This window comes from Fusarium oxysporum, chromosome 9 (assembly GCF_000149955.1).
Source record: "Fusarium oxysporum f. sp. lycopersici 4287 chromosome 9, whole genome shotgun sequence".
Lineage (NCBI taxonomy): Eukaryota > Fungi > Ascomycota > Sordariomycetes > Hypocreales > Nectriaceae > Fusarium > Fusarium oxysporum.
In genome coordinates, this window is record NC_030994.1 from 1,925,164 (window position 1) to 1,945,853 (window position 20,690).

General features: G+C 50.6%; 8 protein-coding genes across 16 annotated transcripts; 4 read left to right on the plus strand and 4 right to left on the minus strand.

Annotated features, from left to right (window-relative positions):
• Nucleotides 1-2: 2 nt before the first annotated feature.
• FOXG_09512 (uncharacterized protein) lies at nucleotides 3-3,359 on the plus strand. Its single transcript, XM_018388721.1, has 3 exons — nucleotides 3-352; nucleotides 411-515; nucleotides 584-3,359. The coding sequence occupies exons 1-3, from the start codon at nucleotides 138-140 to the stop codon at nucleotides 1,371-1,373; spliced, it is 1,110 nt and encodes a 369-aa protein (XP_018246824.1). The 5' UTR covers nucleotides 3-137; the 3' UTR covers nucleotides 1,374-3,359.
• FOXG_09513 (CMGC/CDK/CDK5 protein kinase) lies at nucleotides 486-3,326 on the minus strand. The gene has a single exon (XM_018388722.1). It carries the CDS (start codon nucleotides 2,709-2,711, stop codon nucleotides 1,740-1,742), a length of 972 nt encoding a protein of 323 aa, XP_018246825.1. The 5' UTR covers nucleotides 2,712-3,326; the 3' UTR covers nucleotides 486-1,739.
• Nucleotides 3,360-3,549: 190 nt separating the features above from the next.
• On the plus strand, nucleotides 3,550-7,045 carry FOXG_09514 (uncharacterized protein). Its single transcript, XM_018388723.1, has 4 exons — nucleotides 3,550-4,459; nucleotides 4,512-4,759; nucleotides 4,811-4,955; nucleotides 5,006-7,045. The coding sequence occupies exons 1-4, from the start codon at nucleotides 3,844-3,846 to the stop codon at nucleotides 5,896-5,898; spliced, it is 1,902 nt and encodes a 633-aa protein (XP_018246826.1). The 5' UTR covers nucleotides 3,550-3,843; the 3' UTR covers nucleotides 5,899-7,045.
• FOXG_09515 (uncharacterized protein) lies at nucleotides 5,014-7,006 on the minus strand. Its single transcript, XM_018388724.1, has 2 exons — nucleotides 6,699-7,006; nucleotides 5,014-6,645 (listed from the first exon to the last, which is right to left on the minus strand). Exons 1-2 carry the CDS (start codon nucleotides 6,895-6,897, stop codon nucleotides 6,194-6,196), a joined length of 651 nt encoding a protein of 216 aa, XP_018246827.1. The 5' UTR covers nucleotides 6,898-7,006; the 3' UTR covers nucleotides 5,014-6,193.
• Nucleotides 7,046-7,104: 59 nt separating the features above from the next.
• FOXG_09516 (protein DML1) lies at nucleotides 7,105-9,975 on the plus strand. The gene is made up of 4 exons (XM_018388725.1): nucleotides 7,105-7,472; nucleotides 7,523-7,722; nucleotides 7,779-8,741; nucleotides 8,793-9,975. The coding sequence occupies exons 1-4, from the start codon at nucleotides 7,401-7,403 to the stop codon at nucleotides 9,055-9,057; spliced, it is 1,500 nt and encodes a 499-aa protein (XP_018246828.1). The 5' UTR covers nucleotides 7,105-7,400; the 3' UTR covers nucleotides 9,058-9,975.
• On the minus strand, nucleotides 8,819-12,509 carry FOXG_09517 (poly(A) polymerase). Of its 6 annotated transcripts, XM_018388727.1 has the most exons (6): nucleotides 11,791-12,509; nucleotides 10,990-11,731; nucleotides 10,190-10,934; nucleotides 10,000-10,120; nucleotides 9,834-9,936; nucleotides 8,819-9,735 (listed from the first exon to the last, which is right to left on the minus strand). In XM_018388727.1, the coding sequence occupies exons 1-6, from the start codon at nucleotides 11,931-11,933 to the stop codon at nucleotides 9,682-9,684; spliced, it is 1,908 nt and encodes a 635-aa protein (XP_018246830.1). In that variant the 5' UTR covers nucleotides 11,934-12,509; the 3' UTR covers nucleotides 8,819-9,681. The 6 variants fall into 6 exon arrangements, with proteins under 6 accessions (XP_018246830.1, XP_018246829.1, XP_018246834.1 ...); XM_018388726.1 differs by having other exon boundaries at nucleotides 8,819-9,936; XM_018388731.1 differs by having other exon boundaries at nucleotides 10,000-10,934.
• A 679-nt stretch (nucleotides 12,510-13,188) lies between these two features.
• On the plus strand, nucleotides 13,189-20,686 carry FOXG_09518 (uncharacterized protein). Of its 3 annotated transcripts, XM_018388732.1 has the most exons (5): nucleotides 13,189-13,728; nucleotides 13,790-14,650; nucleotides 14,706-15,493; nucleotides 15,544-19,911; nucleotides 19,985-20,686. In XM_018388732.1, exons 1-4 carry the CDS (start codon nucleotides 13,597-13,599, stop codon nucleotides 15,614-15,616), a joined length of 1,854 nt encoding a protein of 617 aa, XP_018246835.1. In that variant the 5' UTR covers nucleotides 13,189-13,596; the 3' UTR covers nucleotides 15,617-19,911; nucleotides 19,985-20,686. The 3 variants fall into 3 exon arrangements, with proteins under 3 accessions (XP_018246835.1, XP_018246836.1, XP_018246837.1); XM_018388733.1 differs by lacking the exon at nucleotides 19,985-20,686 and having other exon boundaries at nucleotides 15,544-19,984; XM_018388734.1 differs by lacking the exons at nucleotides 15,544-19,911; nucleotides 19,985-20,686 and having other exon boundaries at nucleotides 14,706-15,536.
• On the minus strand, nucleotides 15,410-20,497 carry FOXG_09519 (protein TIF31). Of its 2 annotated transcripts, XM_018388735.1 has the most exons (4): nucleotides 20,245-20,497; nucleotides 19,989-20,057; nucleotides 19,869-19,927; nucleotides 15,410-19,809 (listed from the first exon to the last, which is right to left on the minus strand). In XM_018388735.1, exons 1-4 carry the CDS (start codon nucleotides 20,279-20,281, stop codon nucleotides 16,183-16,185), a joined length of 3,792 nt encoding a protein of 1,263 aa, XP_018246838.1. In that variant the 5' UTR covers nucleotides 20,282-20,497; the 3' UTR covers nucleotides 15,410-16,182. The 2 variants fall into 2 exon arrangements, with proteins under 2 accessions (XP_018246838.1, XP_018246839.1); XM_018388736.1 differs by having other exon boundaries at nucleotides 19,989-20,497.
• Nucleotides 20,687-20,690: the final 4 nt, after the last annotated feature.

Below are 20,690 nucleotides of genomic sequence, written 5' to 3' on the forward strand. Positions count from 1 at the left end.
AGCCGCTTCTCTCCGATCAAATACTTGTATAAAGCACTTGTCTAGACTTGTCTTTTTCCATTTAACGAATACTCGCGTTATAATATTGTCTCTGTTTTACAATGATAATTTGATATCTTCTCAAGCCTGTCGTTACCATGTCAGATTCAGATCCTCCTGCGCAGCCAAGTCTGCCATGGCGCATTGCCTCGGCGACTGTCATGGGCTCAGTTGGCGCATTCTCAAGAGTATTCATGAACGGCTTCAATACCCTCGAGGTTACAGGCCTAGAAGGGCTTCTGGGGGTTCTTGATCGTAGGAAAAGAGAAGGGCGTGAGCGCGGGCTGCTCACTGTATGTAATCATGTAGCAGTGTATGCCATGTCGATTTAACATTACTGTTCATTTGCTAACCATCTGCCATACATATAGACTTGATGATCCTCTTATTTGGGGCATGCTACCAATGCGGTACTTCTTTGACGCAGTCAACATGAGATGGGGTCTTGGGGCGCATGATATATGTTTCAAGAATAAGTAAGTCTTGAGAAGACCATCATATGCGAGTGAGTGAGTGAATATTCAGCTAACAACACAAATAACAGAGCCACATCGACATTCTTCAGTCTTGGTCAGGTTCTGCCCACTCACAGATTATGGTACTCTCCTTATGGTGGTCTATACCAGCCAACCATGGCACAGGCTGTCAAGCTACTATCCGGCCCATCACCAGCTTCATGGTCTACAGCCTCCGACTCTCCTCTCTCTGCAACTCCTGCCTCAACAAGACCTCCTGCAGTTCCTCAACCTCTCTTCTTCTCTACCAACGGCGTTGATCAATTTCCAGCGCCATCTGCCTACCCAGCCTATCGAAATGCCTGGGTCCACGTGTTTCCAGAGGCTTGTTGTCACCAAAGTCCGGATAGCGGATTGCGCTACTTCAAATGGGGTGTATCTCGACTGATTCTCGAATCTGATCCGGCTCCAGAGTTCATCCCCATGTTCGTTCATGGTACCCAGCACATTATGGCCGAGGATAGAGGATGGCCCAGATGGGCGCCTCGTATTGGAAAGACCGTGAAGATAGTGATAGGTGAGCCGACAGACGTTGATCAGCTCTTTAGTCACCAGCGGGCAGCATGGCGCAAGCTTGTTGCGAAAGGTGACCCAGAACTTCTCCGAAATGGCCCAGAGGCTACTGAGTTAAGAATATCGGTGGCCAGGAGAGTAAGAGACGAGGTCGAGAAATTACGAGAAAGCGCAGGGTTCCCTGCAGAAAAGGACGAAGCACCGGCTCTCGCAGAAACATGGGCCAAAGATCCTCTCCGCACAAAATTCAAGAGCCCAGTCGATGGGAGTCTTGTTAACAGACATGGGCCAAGAGAACGCCCATGAGTATAAATTGTCATACATTTCGCTCGTAGAATTATAGACTAAAACAAGGAGGCTCAAACCACCCGAGACTAAGGTATTCATACTCAACATTAGTTGTTGACAGGAATAAAACAATAAATGACGAATCAAGACACCGACACACGCTGCTGTCCCAAGATCCAATATCTCTCCTGTCCTGTCTAATTCATGCTGACCCTTAACTCCATCGTGCTGAGAAATAGTCGTCACGTAATTATTCCGGTATTTTCTTCTTTTGGTTTGCAGTGAGACGCTGTTACTGAAACAGCTCGATTCAAAAACGCTGTGATCATGACGCAGGCAAAACTAGAAATCTTGGTCTCCCGCCACTGGGGGTTGGGGCAAGTTCTAATACGCCTCGAAACCTTGAGTGGGAACAGCCTGGGGGTATCCGCGAGCCTGCGCTTGGAGAGCCTGCTGCTGAGGGTGCATCATAAGGTCGTTGAACCAAACGTGCTGAAGGGCATCATGGGCACTGATCCTCAGTTCTGGTCGAAGCTGTAGCATTCGCTGCAGCAGATCGATACCGTTGGGGTCAATCGCCGGGAGGATGTTTCGAAGATCTTGAGTGGCGTACATATGGAATGTAGGTTTGTACTCGGGGAACTGTGTGATACCGGGCCAGGTACGCTCTGTTGGTGTTCCCATGATGCGGAAAATGCGGATGATCTGGTCTTCGTTTGTGGTTCCGGGGAACAGAGGTCGACCGGTAAACATCTCGGCCATGATGCAGCCCGCGGACCAGATATCGATACTGGTGTTGTATGTTCGGCTGCCGAGGAGAACATCGGGGGCGCGGTACCATAGGGTGACGACCTCGTTGGAGAAGGTGTTGACGGGGATACCAAAGGCGCGGGCAAGGCCGAAATCGCCGAGCTTCAAAACGCCCTTGCTATTGATGAGCAAGTTCTGGGGCTTGAGATCGCGGTGAAGAACACGATTTTGGTGACAGAAGTCAATGCCCTTGAGGAGCTGGTACATGAAGGACTTGATGGTGGTAGGCTTGAGGGCACCGCGATCGCCATGAGTGTCCATGTACCTCTTAAGATCGCCGTCCATGTACTCGAAGACGAGCATGAGTTTGTTCTCGGTGTGAATAACATCGTGCAGGCCTACAATATTCTCGTGCTTGAGCTCCTTCATCAACGAAATCTCTCGGATGGCGGTCGACGGTGTTCCCTCTTCGGAGTCGAGGTGGATTTCCTTGAGCGCTACAAGCTCTCCAGTCTGTCTGTTGCGGCCCTTGAAGACGGTGGCGTAGGTACCTTCACCGAGCTTCTCGAGCTGCTGGAACGAGCTGGGGTGTCGCTTTCCGTCCATGTTGAGGGTACGATATGATATCAGTTGGGGGATCTGATGCGGGTAGGGTTTGAAAAGCGAACGAGGATGGGTGGGTATTGGCTGATAATGGCGTGTCACCAATTTCGACTGAGGGACCTGGGACTGCGACTTGGGCGAGGATTGTCGATAATCTGCAGGTGAGAAAGATTATGCGAGGTGAAGGGTTTTGGGCAGTGGCTATTGTTTGCTGCTATTTCTTGATATTTTGGGTTTGTTGATGACTCACAAACACTGCCCTTGACGATAGAGTATGTATTTGGGGGTTCCGCCCTTCAGGTTGGCCTCACCTTTTTTTTTTTTTTGGAGTCGCACCCTTTGCTTGCGGTGACTTTTGAGGTGGATGGAGGGAGGCAAGAAAGGGAATGTCTGTAGGTACCCAAACAATGGAGGCTGCTGGAAGGGTCTCCTTGTGAGGGAGGGGTTGGAGGGATCGACAGAAGGGGAAGAGAGTCTGGAATTAGTACTTATGAAATCCGATACCTACTTGGCCATTGAAATACTGAAAACTAAGGTGTTAGTCAGGAGCAGAATAGTTGGTGATATATACTGTATAGTAATATTCTTCACAATTTTTGTTAAATATCTAAAGTATTGATGTTACGAGACTGATCTCAGCCTACGCCTGCCCGTCAATATGGGTGCTTATAGCGGGTGTCAATCATGCCTCAAGCCCGTCACGGGGGCATGTCAGTGCTATAGATTAAGCGCACGCGCACCCGGTAAAATGGGCCCATGCACCCCCACCTACCGAATATGGCATTCTACCCCATGAATCAATAAGACGACGGGATATTTGTTGAGGCTACCTTACCTTATCATCCAACTGAGTTTGGACTTTAAAACAATCGTCATCGAGCTACACAATCAATCCATCCCGCGTTTCCCGTGTTACTTCTTACCATATTCACTGCTTGCCCCTCGCTGTGTTACGCGTTCGAATGCAAATACATACCTTACATACATTCTTCTGTTCTCCTACGAGGCGCCGTGACATGAACAGAGAGAGACAGCTTGCCCCTTATCAGAACTGCACCTTAGCACCCCTGTATCCGCCGTATAAGCACAGCATAGCATAGCACGCTGCCTCGGTCCCCTCCAACCACATACAACAATGAGACCTGTCTTGCCTACGAATCATCCTCTTAACACTCGGTCTTCAGACCGGCCTGACAGCTTGGTACGCCCTTCTTCGACTGTGCCTACTGCCTGTTTCATCACCACAGAGGCCGACCTTGACGCTCGCCGAGATCGCTCTCGTCCGCGGTTCCGCCAGCAAAGCGATCGGCGCAAGTGTAGTCGTAACTCTCGCCGGCCTTCAACCCCGCGTCAACTACGTTCGCCTCCTCGTACCGACCGTAAGCCTGCGTATCCTGCATCGGAGTCAGACGGCTCAGAGGTTTCTTCCGTTGAATCTGTTGTTGAACAAGAGCCCTTGAATTTACCGTCGCAGCCAAGCACTCCCTCTCTGATCAGTCTTTCGCATTCTGGTTCCGTCATGAGCATCTCGTCGCAAAGCTGCTCCCTAGCAGGTCCCTCCATCGACGCCCATAGCGATTTGATTCACGACGATGTCTCCTTACCCGTAACGGATCTGGCAGATAATCAAGAAAATCAGAGCACGGTTCCTCAGCTTATCATGCCGAGCTTGATGGTTCCACGACGTCGTCCTTTCTCGGAAGTGGGTAAATCTTTGGGCAAGCTAAAGATTATGGTCGCTGGGCAATGTGGCAAGTAAATGAACAGAATACCGATCCGTGACGGTTTTAACAAATTCAACAGGTATTGGGAAAACTTCTCTCATCAAGACTCTGGCAGAACGTTGCGAGCACATCGTTCACATGGATCCGATAGAGAATCGCAGCGCAGTGCATGCTACTGAAACATACGCCAGTTCGCGCCCACAGCCATGGTGGCGATCTGATTCTGAACTCACCGTGACAACACGGAGGCGGATTTCTACCACTGGTGATGTCCTTGATAGGAATGTATGCTTTGTTGAAAGCCCTGGCCACCGACGAGATGCCTCTGTATGTACCTGAACCACCACCTCACATCGTCGCATCCTAACAATGACTCAGGGATCGTGGCGTGATCTTCATTATGTCGAATCTCACTTGACATCTCTGATGAATAAGCCCATGGCTGATTCGGATCTGTTCACTTTGGTCAACTCTGGCGGCGAGCCAGTTGTGGACGCTCTGCTCTACCTTATTCCTCACAGCGGCAAGTTCATCCAGTTTCGCTTAACGACCACGTTTGCTGATGAGTTTCAGGCCTTGTACGAGAGGATGTCGAGTACATTAAACGCGCTCAGCGCATGACTAACGTAATCCCAGTTCTTACTAGAGTTGATGAGCTTGCCCCAGAGGAAATCAAGCATATCAAACAGCAAGTTGTGAAGAGTCTGGCTGATAAGGATGTTGATTATTTCTCCTTTGAGGGGCCTGACGACTCAGAGGAGACCAAGTGTGTATATGCCGTTTCTACCGAATCCTGGCCAGACTACGATACCATGGACGCCAGTACCCTTATGGACTCGGAATACATCCCACCGCTTTTGCCTACAGACTTGGGCCGACTCGTCGACCACATCTTTTCTCTGGACGGTAGCGCTCGATTGCGGCACTCTGCAGCGGTGAAATGTATCAAATGGCGACGTGATCACGGGGACAACTTGCTTCAAAATGCATTGTCGAGCGGAGCTTTAGTCTCTCGATCTATCCCGGAGAGGGCCATGAGATTAAGGTCCTTCAGGCGGACCCCGAGCTGGGATCGACTTGAGCTCTATAACTGGGCGAATAACCTGCGACAGAGTCTTCAATCCGAGAGATTATATCATCTGATGGAAGAGAGGGCCATTTCAAACGCTGTGGCAACGCAGTCGAGTCTAGTCCATGTCCCCAGGAACGGCAAGAAAAAGACGCAGTCCAAGAAACGGAAAGCTCCTCAACCTACGCACCAAGATCCACTCGGCCTCTTGGAGATGGGGGGAGGTCTCAAGCAGAAAGGGATGCTTGCTCTAGAAATGGTGAGCAGTGTTGGCCTGGTTGGTTTGGTGGCTTCCAAGATCATGCACACCGGCTGGTCTGACGGGATGTGTTCTGTTGTTGCATCACGAAGAAGAAACATGGGGGTTGGACGGCTGAGCATGGTCTTGTCTTTCTAGACGGCGAGACATGGTATTACGGCCTGCTGAAACACGTACGGACCAGCGCCATCGTCTTCGCTTCGCCATTATGCTCTAATCCAAAGGCCAGGACAAGAGGCGGGATCGAATACTGGAGCAATATATCATGACACAAGATACCCTATAAATATCACACGCATATATTAATTGCACTTTGACGGCCGCCTATCTTGTGAATCCTGGTGACAGCGTTGCTTAGTTTTGACACATGATAGCCCCCTTCTCGGCTCATACATGGACACTGAGATAAGTCTAACCTCGTCAATCAGTAGTTCTACTGATGCTCATGCTTTGAGTGGCGCTTATTCTCAGGGGGTGGATGTCCAAGCGCAGTCATGGCAGCCTTGAGATCCGGCATATCATCAGCGGTTCTCGCCACGTGAGCCCAGCGAACAGTTCCGTCGCGATCAACAGCAAAAGCACCGCTCGTCTGCCACCGCGAGCCACTCTCTGTTGGTCGATTCCAGATGCCCTCATTCTTTCCAAGGCTGAAGACATTCCACAGCGTGAGAGGGTTAACGGCGTGCCACGTTGATGATATTCCGAGACCCCATTTGGCATACAAGTCGCGCTCTTCATCAATTACAACATCGACGTTCCAGGTGCCACCGACCAGGGGCAGCCATTTGTCTGTTGCCTCTTCTGAAGAGTGCGAGATGGCGACACAATGGACCCCTGGGACCTTATCGGATAGGTCGGCGAGAGCTCTGAATGTTTTTTCAGCGACTAGTCACAGTTAGCATCAGATCGTACCAACGGGGTGATAAGGATTAAAATACAGGGACATCCACAATGACGGAGAAACACCACGAGAGTAGGTTTCCCGTCTGGAAGGCGAAGGTGTTGAGACCAGGGCGCTTTAGATCCAACCTCGACTGTAGGACCGACCTCTTTAGCTACGGGTGTCTTCCATGAGTCGAGTTCTTTCCAGAAGCCGGCATTAGCGTTGGCATCAACAGCAGCAGTTTCTTGCGACATGATGCGGCAGTAACGTTATTGTTTTGGTGTGTTATAATATGAGATGTGTTGAATAATCAGAGTATTTTAAGCTCCAAACGTCTCGTGATATTAGCACAAGGGAGGTATAAGTGCGACCATTTTGTCAATGACATAATACTCACACACACACATACTCCTACCTATGACCAACATACAAAGAAGAATGAGATATAATACCCTGGTCTATTTGAATATCCTACTCAATCAGGATGATACACCTTTCCAATACTTTATTGAATTCTCGAATTGATGATTAGATAAGCTGCTTAGGGTATCAACAGGTGCATGTTTGAAAACCACAAATATCCACTATATTCATGTAGGGTAAGCACTTATGTAGTCGCAGACATCTCCATCGATCAAGACTTCGCATGTGAACTTTGACGTTTCACATTTCTACACGCAGGCTTGGTCTCTGATTGCATCAACTGTCTTATGATACATATAAAAGGCATACAAAATTCTATAATCACGGTCCTCAAATGCGTGAAATCATCAGTCTTCAGCTCGGTCAGCTGAGTAACTATACGGCCACTCACTTCTGGAATGCCCAGGTAATATATTACAGCTCATGCACAAAACACAATCACTGACCATAGCATAGGAGTCATACTTTACATACTCAGCCGACGAAAAGTCACCCATAGATCACAATGTTCATTGGCGGGCCGGTCTAGGCGCTGATGGCTCAGAAACATTTCTCCCACGAACAGTCATATACGACCTCAAAGGCGGCTTTGGTTCTTTACGCAAGATTAATGCACTGTATGAAGCTGAAGCCGAACCAGATCCTGTGGAATTATGGTAGGAACTCCGATTGATCATCCTGTTGGCCAGCACCCATGCTAACACCCTCTCAGGTCAGGTCAATCAGTCGTTCACAAACAGGCACCCATTAATCCAAGCGAGTACCAGCAGAGCCTCGATGCAGGCACTGAACCGGCACAACTAACAACCTCGAATGTGAGATACTGGTCTGATTTCTCACGAGTTTACTTCCATCCACGTTCACTGGTCCAGCTCTATGACTTTGAGCTCAACTCGACTACCATGCCCTTTGAGCGTTTCTCAATGGGCACAGAGCTCTTCTCGATGCTCGACAAGGAGCACGATATCGTGGATCGAGACTTCAGGCCCTTTGCAGAAGAGTGTGACAGAATGCAGGGAATACAGGTCTTTACTACTATCGACGATGCTTGGGGTGGCTATGCATCCGCATATCTCGAGTCGTTGAGGGATGAGTTCCCAAAGACAACCATATGGACCTGGGGTCTTCAAAGCCCCTTGCTTGATATTCCCAGATCAAAGCGCCAACTACGCCTTGCGAACATCGCTCACAGTATCGAGCAGCTCTGCACGCAGGCAACCACAGTTGTTCCTATGGCTTTACCCGAAGAGGACCTATCAGCTGGAGTATCGTTGGATCGCCGCTCGCCCTGGCACACATCTGCTGTCATGGCTGCAGCTATCGAAACAGCCACCTTGCCTACACGTCTGGTACAAGGCTCTTCGGAGCAGCCAAGTTCTCTAGACGACCTGGCTGAGAGTCTGAACGTCAATGGCAATCAGCCCCTGGCCAGCATCAACATGTCATTGGCATCTGCAAAAGACTCATCGGAAGACAGCCGCATCAACGTCGACTTCTTCCAAATAGGGCGCACTTGGAGTCGACAGCATATTGCTAGATCGGATGCCCATAAGCATGTCTTTGGTGAACTCCGATCTTATCGAGATCTGGACCCCCTTGGGAACCTTGATGAAGACGCTCCTGGACATCTTGCTCCAGGTGAACGCCCCATGATAGGCAATTCTGTTGTGCGCAAGTACGTTACTGTCTGGACCATGTGACTTGCTATGTACTGATACTCGACTAGATACGATTCATCTCTCAGATTCCCGTTGCTGGACGCCTACCCCCAGATCTATCCCCAACTCAGTAGCCATCCTGATGCCAGCATGCAAACGACACTCTCGACAAACAGCTCATTAGTGCAACGGATCAGAAATTTGCGGTCAGACTCTGCTCGACTTGTGCCAGTCAACGAAAGAGAGGACCTTGGTAACGGACTGGCAGAACTGGCGGATGCCTACCAAGAAGGCTGGTTCAGTGGCAGTGATGACGACGACGATGACCTATGATACATTTGATAGAGCTAGCCATCAAATCCGAATGGAGTCGAGCAATCTCGGGCACCATTCACATCTCAGGAACACGCGGGACAAAAACAAGAAGAGGTTTGGAGCAAATCTCCCAAGGCTCATCGAGCCTCAAAAAGTTTGTATTGATCTAGCATGGCCATTTCCTAGGTACAGATATAATATGAGGTTGCTGTAGGTCTTCAACGTTATCGACCCGGCGACTAGACAGCTCCCAGTTTGGAGATATGTTGCTGCGAAGCACAAAATGTTGATTTAGCCAGCTGCCCTTCCCGCACTACACGTGCCTCTCTCTCTCTTTCTGCTGTTATTAATGTAGATTATTCAATCTTCCAATCGCAAATAACGCCGCCAGTAATGCATTAACACATCAGGCTGGCACTGCCAACTTACCATGGTAGTTGATGCAGTTCAGTCTGGTTGAAAGCGAACTTTTTTGTTTATCTTATGTTAGTTACGTGATCAGCCACATGCTAATCGTCCAGCCACTTATGGACTTGCCGATATTCTTGATATTTTTGAGATACAGTGCAAGATGCACAATTGAGTTGTGGTCGAGCTCTTCCGAGCCAACCTTTGTGTGGAATGCGAAATATGCCATCATGCTCAGCCTGCGGCGGCAACCGAGGCTTGCTGTCTCTTCGCTGGGGGAGGATTCTCCTATACGAGGATTAGTATACCCTAGCTGAGAGGGATGTGCCATCTGGAACAGCGCATCTTGGCCGGCAATGGGAATTCGTCCGGTGATGCTTAAATACCTCTGGGGGCCCCCGTTTCTTGCCGTTTGCTGAGCCCTTAGCTGCAGCCTTCTTCTGGGGTTTCTTCTCGCCGTCGTCGAATACATCGTCTGGTAAATTGAAGCTGTGCGGGTCAAAGTCAGCAGGCCAAGGTGCGTTGATGTCTGGAAGCGTCTGCTGAACTCACTTTCGGACATGTTGAACACCAATAGAGACGTCATCTTTCAGATCATCCTTGTATTTCTGCCACGAGGTGCAAAGTTCCTTGAACTCATCAACCTGGTAAGAAAGATCAAGTGATTTGGCGCCTATTGAGTCAGTATTGGGAAATCTCAAACACCGAGGATTTGCGAAAACATGTCAGGCTGTATACATACCAGAAGCCAACTCGAGACCAATATAGTGCGTAGTTGTGTAGATGTCGGATGGGCCGCTTGCCGTCGCAGTGTCTGTTGGTTTAGAGTCATCGGATGTCTCAGGTTTGACAGGCACGGCCGTGATAGGACCAGTCTCTTCTGTAGGCTCAGGCTTTACAACTCGACCATTCTCACCGTTCTCGGACTTGACCTGTTCGTCACCCCGACCATTCTCAGACGTGATGAGCTGGCCATTCTCCCCGTTTTCAGCCTTGATTGGTAGCTCGGCGACTGCGGGCTCAATCTTGACAGCACTAGTCTGCTCAATGTCTTCCTTACATAGATAATCGAGGCTCCCTTCCTGCACAGCCTCAATCTCTTCCTGATTGTGACATCGGTGTTGTCGTTCATAGCCCTTGTTGAAGGCATGGGCTAGAGCAATGGACTGGTGTTGCTCAAGTTTCTGCACTAGCATTCGAACCTTGGACTCAACATAACCGGACCAGATCGTGTGGGTCTCCTTTGTCTTCGCTGCTGAGGTAACAGAGATGTAGTACTTGTAACCTGCGGTGAAGAAGGTATGCTTGACAAAAAGATCGCTCCAGGGGCGCTTGCCCACCATGATACTCTCAGATATCTGAAGAGCCCGCTTAAGTTCTCGGTTGATAATCGCCATCGACGAACGAGTAATGTTGAAAGTGGCACACATGGATGGATACGCAGGAGTAATGACCGGCATTAGATGATAAGTATCACCCTTGTAAAGCTGCAGAAACAGGATGAGCATTGTGCGTATTGAAATCGCATGCAACTAGACGTACCTTGGGGTTCCAGATTCGAACAGGGAGAGGTCCACCCTCGATGGGCTTGAGAAGAACGGGTTGCGGCCAGCGCCATTGGCTAATAACCAAAAAGAACTTGTTAACAATCACCGAGAACGTAGCCTTTGGGTAGAGCTGGCAAACGCGTGCGACGAGCATGGCCCAAGCAACACCACCAGGGAAACCCATGATGTTGGCATAGACAGCACGCCGTTGCGCCCACAGTTTGATGGCTCGCAGCGCATTCTTGAATGTGCTCTGTTCAGGGACTAGCGTGAGAATCTCGTCCGTTACTCGTGTGCCGTTGAGAGATCGCAGCTCTGCCTCATCTAGGCCGCGCAGCAGGCCAGAGTCCTTGAGGTCTTTGAAATCGGGAGATAGTTGCTTCTGAATAACCCTAGAAAAGATCAAATCAATGCTTATGCCAGAGTACTCAAACTTGATGATGGGTACGAAAGCATCAGTCACGACAGCCATGTCAGTGATGGCGTCTTTGGGGGCCATCGAGAGAAGCAGATCTGGGAAGAACTTGAAGTAGTCCTCGCGGGTCACGTATTTCGGCGCGACGATGAGAGTGTCGATATCAGAGCCGGGGCCGTAGACGCCGAGGCGATAACTGCCGTAAGTGAAGACTTTGCCCCTTGCATTTCGTATGAGGACCTCGTTCTTGGGTTCTTTCTCCTGGGCGACTCGACGGACGAACGCATCGCAAATGGTTTGGATCGAGGCCAAGACTTCTTCTCTGGAACAAGTGTGTTAGTTCTTGACACGCTCACGTGCGACAGATTTATTGGCATTCACCTCTTGGCAGTCTCTGCAGGACTCTCGAAGGTTTTTTGACGCTTCAATTCTTCCAGGAGAGCGTCCGATTGTCGCAGCTCGGCTTCCGTTGGGAGTTGAACGGAAATGGGAGGCGTCACGCCGTAAGCCTGTTCAGATGCCATAGCTTCAATGTATCCAAACGTCGGAATGGGGGGGGGAAAGCTGAACGACAGTGGTTGGATAATAACCAACCCGAGGCCGGGGATTAACGTATCGGGGGAGGATCGCAAATCCCAATGCGACAGGGTGATAGCCGAATCAACAAACGGTTGTTTGTTTAAAAGAATACGCTGGTTTTCAAGCCTCTCCAAGGGCAGTGGGAGCAGCGCAAGGGAGAGGCCAGGCACAGGACAGGACAAGAGGGTGCTCTGTGTCTGGTACGGAGACGAATATTGGGAATGGCTGGATCGGAGAGGTAAGGGATGGATCGTAAAGGATATCGAGTGAATTCGCTGGATGATGAAGAGACCAAGTTTTTTTCTTTACTTGGTAGGTAATGAAGGAGAGTTAGACTTTTGGCTGACAACAACGAGGCGCCGCGAGGCTGCACAAACGCGGTGGTGGCCCAGAAGCTGGATTGGGTGTAAGTAATTGAAATAGTGGACCCTGGCTACTGAGGCACCCTAAACCTGGGGGTTGAGTTCTTATTACCGGCTTTTATCTGTGGGTTTGAGCTGAATTAAATGGACAATTTGCTATTTATTAACTGTGGCTGAAGCATTCAATCATGTTGTTCACGCGTTGTAGTGCTTGATTAGGTGGCAAGAGTTGTCCGCTTAGAAACAGATAAAATGACAGCTGCAAGGAAAACTTGTTATTGATTCATGGTTGGCAATATCCGTACCTTAGCGCGCTAAACACAATCAGTCAATGAGAGACATTCAGTCAGTCAGTCAGTCAGTCAGTGGAGGGCGAGGCGAGGCTGGGCTTACTCGAGGTTACGCATGTGCATTTATCGTATTGCATGGTCGTCACATTTTCACGAACAAACACCACATGATATTCACTTATCAGGATAGTGCCCTTCCCCTGAGACGCACGCAAGACATTGGATACTAAACCAGGGGGTACGGCAATGGAAGTAACCGGAATTCTTGTCTGTGCAAGATGCAAGTCAAGCCACAAAACTCTACTACCTTGTATAAGAAAATAATGATTTGGATATAGGCATACGAAAACAATTAATAATCTCTCTCTCTCAGACTATAGTACTATCATTAAGATCTAAGAGAAGAAAAATCATCTCAACTTTTCTTCCTCTTCCAACGCTCATGACATCCATTGGATCCATCTACATATTCGCCTTGTTTCCCAATGACGCTCACACACGCTAGTGATCACTGATGCCCCCTTACAGCACTGGCAGCCCCCTTGTCTGCTGATTCTGGCGCCTCTGATTCACTCAACGGGGCTTGAATATGCACGAATCGGTACACGCACACCCAGCACCCGCATCCCAGCCGGCCAGCCCACAAGCCCAGCCCGCAGCGCAGCGCAGCCCTGTCATGGCCCTGCCACTTTACGACACTAGGTCAATCCTAACGCGAACGCGGTACCAACTTTAAAGGGCAGGGCATTTATTTGCTGCACTAGTAGACGATACATTGATTGATTGACGACACGACTTTACCTGACCTGATTATTTCGCATTCCCGCGTCAATCCTCGAGGGCACCAAAACACGCCCTGCGACCTCAAGATAACGACCATAGCCCGTGTCCAAACCTCAACCTTGCCATCATCGTTTCGTCGTCACAGCGTAGTAGTGCACAGCTGCTTGCCCGCCATGCCACCGTCGGCAAAGAGAGCCTCTAGGGCTCGTCGCGAACCGCGTAAAGCCGCGACGTCCAACGCAGATACATCACCAGGCGACGTCGAAGATTCCTCCCCCAGTCGTCCAGCAAAGCGTCGTAAGAAGGTCCGTTATCTTGTCTGTCGTTCCATTATCAGCGGCAGCTGACATTGATCTTCCCGAGCAGGTCCAAGAAGATGAAGACCCCCCCGCGCCAAACGATGATCAACTGGTGTCGCAAATCACACAGCATCTCAGAAGTCAGGAAGTCCAGGCCAGCAAGGATCACGCAAATGTCATACACGAGGCCAAGGGCGATGGTGTAAAAGCCTACGCCAAAGTGGCTGCTCAGGACTGGACCTTTTATATCACCAAGCTCAACGTTAACATAGGCCGAGCTCCCGAGACGTCACATAACTCTCAGACCGTGGGCTCCGACGAAGACGAGTCCTACGTCCACATCGACTTGGGCCCTAGCAAGATGGTATCGCGAGAGCATGCTACCATATCATTCGATTCCAAGGACGAGAAGTGGTTCCTGCATGTCAAAGGCCGTAACGGTGCCAAGGTGGACAGCCAGCCCGTTAAAGCCGGACAGGCTCATCCTCTCACAAGCGGCGAAGTCATTGAGATTGGAAATGTCGAGATGATGTTCGTGCTTCCGTCCGAGATAACTCCACTGACTGTGCATCCCATCTATTTGCAACGTGCTGGAGTCAGTGTTCATACACCACAATCTCGTACTTCGCGTCGACAACCCCTCATTGCACCGGCGCCTCCGGAATACAAACGCCCAGGCACGCCGCCCTCGGCCCAGAGCACTGCCAAATCACCGGCAGCGAGCACGCCGGCCGTCATGGTTGGTGCTAATGGTGTAGATCTGAGCCAAGATGAGAACCAGCATATCAAGCCTCAATATAGCTATGCTCAAATGATTACACAAGCGATCCTGAACGCACCTGACGGGAAGCTGAATCTGAACGGGATCTATACCTACATCATGAACACATACGCCTACTATCGTCATCAACAGGCTGCTGGCTGGCAGGTAAGTTCTCGTGGCGGCTACCTTGCTGGGCGATATTCTCACTCACACTCGATAGAACTCAATTCGTCATAACCTTTCATTGAACAAATCATTTGACAAGGTTGCCAGATTAACCGATGAGCCTGGCAAGGGGATGAAGTGGCAAATTGTCCCAGAAGCAAGAGAGGAGATGATAAGAAACGCCTATCGCGTTGGCCGAGGCGGTCATCGTGGTTCATCTGCCCCCTCATCCCCAAACCAACTTGCCTACATCACACATGGCCCAAGAGACATGGCCTCGAGAGAACCTCCCTCAGCCCGCAGACGAAGGGCATCCCCTCCGGCATCACCACAGCCACCTGGATCCTCTTTGCTAATTCCACAGTCCACCCCTGATCGACCTTTTGGTAGAAACGCGACCATGATGATTGATGGCAGCCCATTGCCGCGTCCTAGGAAGACGCCAGCAAGAGACTCATCGTTTTCGGTGTACAATCCTCAGTCACCCACGCTCACATCTTCATACCAGGAGGACGGAGGCTCATTCGTCACCCCAGCACCGCCCAGGATGCACCCTAAGCTTGCTCCTCCAAGCACAGCGCAGAGACCAAGTCAACACATGCCCACCAGCTCACCTGCCCCTTTCTGGAAATACGCAGACATAGGCAGCACGCCCTTGAAACCTCTTGGTGGCTACGATGTCAGTCCTACCAAGGCTGGAGGGGTTCTCCCCTCGCAGAGTAGCAGTCCGCCAAGGGGAGACAAGTCACCTCTTAGCAGCCCCTCTCGACCTCAAAAGTCAAGTCCACAGCCTATTGCTCAACCGGCAGAGGCCGAAGAGGAGCACGGCTTTGATTTAACCAAGTATGTTTTCCCCATCACTTACTTGAGACTGAGCTAACATAATCATCCAGGGGGTTCCAGAGTATCGGTGCGTATCATGCGCCAGTTGGCGGAGGGGCGTCTATCTTGCAAGGCCGTACTTAGGCTTCCTTTCTACCCTGGCGTTTCTGTTTCAAGGGGGATAAGTCACTGAGCCATGAATTGTACTAAACTTTTGAGTACATGATGTTGCCGTCCAAGGTTGTTGACGACACTTATGAATGCAACGCGCCAACGAAAAAGCATCTCTCCTCGACTTAGGTATCTTCGTGACTGAACGGTTAGCTCAACGACTCACTTGATCTTATAGACCTTTCCGCATCACTGAGGAATCCTAGCTCGACAGACAGACCCAAGTGCTCCAAGTGTGAACATGTTATATAAGAGTGAAGATCATCTGGCCAATGGCCTAGAGCAGAGCCTTGGATATATACAAATGTTGAGAACGCGCCTTTTGATGCAAATACGTGTGATCGCGCCACCGTGCCGCCAACCGTACCAAACCCAACCAATGCAAGGGCCTCCTTTTTTTCGTGACCAAGCCACCCAGCTCTCACATGATTCATAATGGAATTCCCATGCTTTTTGTTTCACCATCTACTTTTACACAGCGGTGAGTCAAAAACTCGACCACATAATAGCATCATAAAGAATTTCGTTAAATTGTCAGCCTATCGCGCTCCAGCCTGGCCTCGCCTCTTAGGGTTTCCACGGCCAGTTCGCTTCTTGGTCTGCTGATGTTCACCACCCTCGATGAACTTGATAAGCTCATCAATGCTGCGGGAGTCAACTTGTGAACCAGGTCCCGTGCGGCCGGGGACAGTAGCATTGGAAGCCGCCAAGCTTGAGGGACTGGTGGTAAACCGAACACCCGTTCGGAGTCTTCGAGCAGCAACGTCCTTAGCATGCTTGGCAATGTTGACAGCATTCTGAGTGAGCTGCTCCAACCAGCTCTCGGCCTCCTTGGTGTTCTTGTCCTCAGGTCCAAGTTCAGCAAGGAAGACGTTGTAAGACTCTCGCATGCGAGTAACAGCTCCCTTTGAGTCGCGGTCTAGAGCAAGAGCCTGAGCCAACTGGAAGAGGAGGGTGGCAGAGTTGATCGACTGTTTGCCGAAAACAGACTCACATACGCGCAGTGACTCTTCGAACCAGAGTCGAGACTCGTGGTAAGCCTTGAGGTTCTGGAGCATCACAGCAGCATTGTTGAGTGTTGTGATAGAATCAGGATGATCAGGGCCATAAATGACCTTCCACATCTTGAGAGCGTGCTTGGAGTACACAAGAGCACCCTTGCTGTCACCAATCTGGTGGAGGAACAGGCTCAGGTTGAGGTAGTTAAGGAGAGTCTCGGCTGAGTCGACACCCACGGTTCTCTCAGCGACGATGATAGCTTTGCGAGCAAGGTCAACAGCAGCCTCCTTCTCATCGAGCTGGTAGTAGAGCATGGATAGGCTGTTGTAGACACGAGCGACCTCGGGATGCAGGATGCCGTAAATCTGCTCATGCAGGGAAAGGGATTCCAGGAGAAGCTCCTGGCCCAGTTTCTTCTGGTTTTGTAGAAGAGAGATACGGCCAGCCTCAAGCGCCTCTTCAGCGAGGGCGCTGCGAGGGCACGAGTCCTTGATTAAAGGAACAAGGTCAATGACGTCTTCGGGGCTGAAAGTATGCACATTGGCTGGGGCGGCAGCCTCAACGGGAGAAGCTTCACGAGCCTTGCTCTTCTTCTTCTTCTTGCTGCTAACAGATTCTCCATTGTTCTGGCCGTTGGCAACAGGCTTCTCGACCTTTGCAGGAGCAGCTTCAGAAGCAGTGGCGGCAGCCTCAGCAGTGAAACTGTAGTCCTTGGCCAGAAGCTGAATACCAATCTTCAACGACACCTCACGAAGAAGCTGCACAGGGCGAACCTGGTTGTGCCACTCCTCGTCGAGCTCATATCGGAATCGCTGGAGGATCTGCTCCTCAATGTTCTCCCGCAGACTCTCAGGTGTAACCTTCTCGAACGACCAGTCGGCATCAGTGTAGAGACTGCGGATGGAAGGATCGAGCTCAGCAACGGGCTTCTCATTGAACCTATGTCCAAGCAGACAGTTGAGGAGATGAGAAACAGTAGCAGGAACAGCAGGGACTGGTAGGTGTCGGAGGTAGACAGCAGAAACATGCTTGAAGGCTCGGGCAACCATATCCTGGACGCAAATGTCGCGCAAGCATCGGAGTCGGCCATCACTAGAGAGCTCAGCAACCTTACCGAGGTATCTTACGTTGATACCGCGCTTGTGTAGAAGTCGGCTCAATGACTGGCCATCCATGGGGAAGCTGATCTCGGACTCGGAAAGATCCTTGAGCAGGTCAGGGATAACCTGTTCGCGGAGATATTTTCCAGCTGCCCTAACCTCTTCCTCATCAGCGGCAAACTCGGCCTTCTCTTCGTCAGTCTGAGGAACCTGGCCACTAAAAGCGTCAGGGTTAAGGGCGAACTTGAAGTCTGACAGGTTAGGCTGGTTATCCTCTTCCTTGGAGGCTTCACCCTCACCCTCGCCCTCGCCCTCTGTGGTCTTCTTCTCGCTCTCATCCTCTTCACCCTTGGCGTCACCCTCTGCAGCCTTGGTCTCACCCTCCTTCTCCTTCTTTTGCTCAGCTCGACGGGCAACCTCTTTATCCACCCACTGCTTCAGCTTGTATCGCGAGAACGAGTCGACAAGCTCCGGTCGGAGGACTGTCATGCGGTGAGGGTAGGCATCGCCATCCTCAGGAAGACCATCTTCATCCAGCCAAGCAATGTCGAGGGGGCTGATACGGTACAGATCCAGGACATACTTGCGGGCGTCTGTACCCAACAGACCCTTGGTCTCCACACTGGCCTCCAAGTCAAATCGCTTGCCCTCCTTGTCCCAAACAGGATGCTTCTTGACTTTCAGAGCCTTGGACAGCTGAGCAAAGCCGGGAGCAAATCTCTCATCAGCGGCGACGATGTCCTTGCCGTCCACAGCACCGTAGTCGATCTGGTTCTCACCAGGTTCGCGCTGCTTGAAAATACCGGGAACAATACTCTGACCAACAATTCGCTTGCCAAGGTAGTCAACAACCACGGTAGCAGGAGTGAAAAGTCCCTCAATATCCAATTGGTTGACGAGCTTCACACCAGCGACATCCTTGCCAGTAGCGACGCGAGCCGCCTCATCACCACCCTCAGAAGTGAATGTACCAACACCGTCAGCACCGAAAGAGAAGAAGATGTTGTTATAGACAAAGATCTGAGCATCTCTGCATTCTGTGGGGTTCAAAGGAGCAATGTCGCCCCGTGCAACCATGACGGCGCCTCGAGTAGCAGCCTCATTATAATCGGCAAAGAGCTTAGAAATGAGTCGTTCTCGGAAGACACGATCCTGAACTGTCTCGCGAGGAAGTTCCTTCGCTGACTGGAACTCTTCATTCCAGTCTCGCAGAGTGTCGGTGTTCTCGACACCATTAAGGAGGTAGGTCTCCTGAGATCGTGCAGGATCAGGAAGATGTGTGCAAAGTGTTGAGTTAGGAGAGGGAACCACCCAAGGAGCAGCGGGAATAGCGTTGGTGATTTGGAAAGTGGCGAGAGGGTCGCGTTGGTTGTTGTAGTCCTGGAGTTTTGTGAAGGACTCGGCGAAGGATGCAGAGACAAGCTCAATCAGGCTCAGCAAAGAGTGAGCTGACTGACCCTTGGGTGCCGGACGAGGGAAGGGATCGAATTTGGCGTTAGATGACTTGTTGACGAAGAAGCCCGAAACGTGAGAGGTGATCTGATATTGCTCGCCTTCGTTGGTGGAGACAACCAAGTAGAGTAAGTGGCCGCGCTGTCGGAGGTGAGGAGGAGGAGGATTCCAGGAAGATAAGGAGATCTGCTTCACTGTCTTAGGAGCGGGCTCAGAGGGAGGAGGAACCAGCTCGGTAAGAGAGGGCACAGCCTGGAAATCGTAGTTCTGAATGGGTGACTCCTCGGCCGACTCGTTGTTGCTGACGGCCTCTGTGGCGACAGTTTCGAAAAGAGACAACCCCGGAAGAAGGCCCTGGGCAGTGTCACATCGGTCTCCAGACGCACCGATAAGCTCTCGAATGCGGACAAAATGGATGCGAGCTTCCTTCTCGGTATATGGGTCCTCAACAACGTGGAATTCGGGAGTGGTACCGAGGTCAGGAATTTCAGAGAGGGGAATGAAGTCGTTGATCTTCTCGCCGTTGAACTCGAGGTGGAAGCAAGTGTATTGGAATGCGGAGGGAAGGTCAATGATGGACTGTCGAATCTCGTGAACCTGTTCTTGAGAAGACACCTGAACATTTTTTGTGAGTTTGAGATTTTGGAGGGGCTCGGTATAAGTCAATGACGGACCATAATCTGCATCTTGCTAGCATTGGCGTCGGGCAAGACGATGGTAAGGTTTATTAACGCTTTGAACCGTTAGATATCCATGTCGTGTATGTCGCTAATCGGAGGGATAATTTTAGCTACCTTCAGCGCCAGCGTCAACGTCTTGAGCTTCGGCCTCCATGTTGGTCTCGGGCTCCTCGGACGCAGCAGCTGTGAGACAAATTAGCTCGGTTTAGTGTAACAAAACCAGTACCAAGAATAAGTAAAACCAGTACAGCCAAAGCAAAAGCTATATAATAGCTCCTTCAATGACCGAGTTGAGGCTGTTGAGACCCCGGACTTTACAAGCGAGCATTCGACAAGGGCGGTCTAGCTTCGCACAAAACGTTATACGTACCAGGCGCCTGAGCGGGAGGAGTGGTTTCCTCAGCCATATTGACAAGATGGAGTGTTTAGCAAAAGAAGAATAGGTAATGAGGGATGAAACCAGGCATGGGATATGCACTGGAAGGGTAAGACAATCAATTGAACGACGTTCGTCGAAAGAAGGTGGGAGTAAAGTAGTGACGGAGCGGAGGGGACGAAGAAAAAAATTGGACGGTTAACGCTCAAGTTGTGGTGGGTGCGGCGGCAATGGCCCGGCATTGCATTGGGCCCGGACACTGGAAGTATCCGGTGCTGAACACGCGACAGTGACGGTACTTTAGCCCTCCGGTGCCTTCTACGGTTAAACAAGGTATAGCCCGAGTAGAGAATATTAGGGCCCCGAAGCCGGTCGACCCCAGAGGGATTGACGGCAGCGCTAGACCAAAAGTAGATGAATGTAAATATTGGCCGATCTCT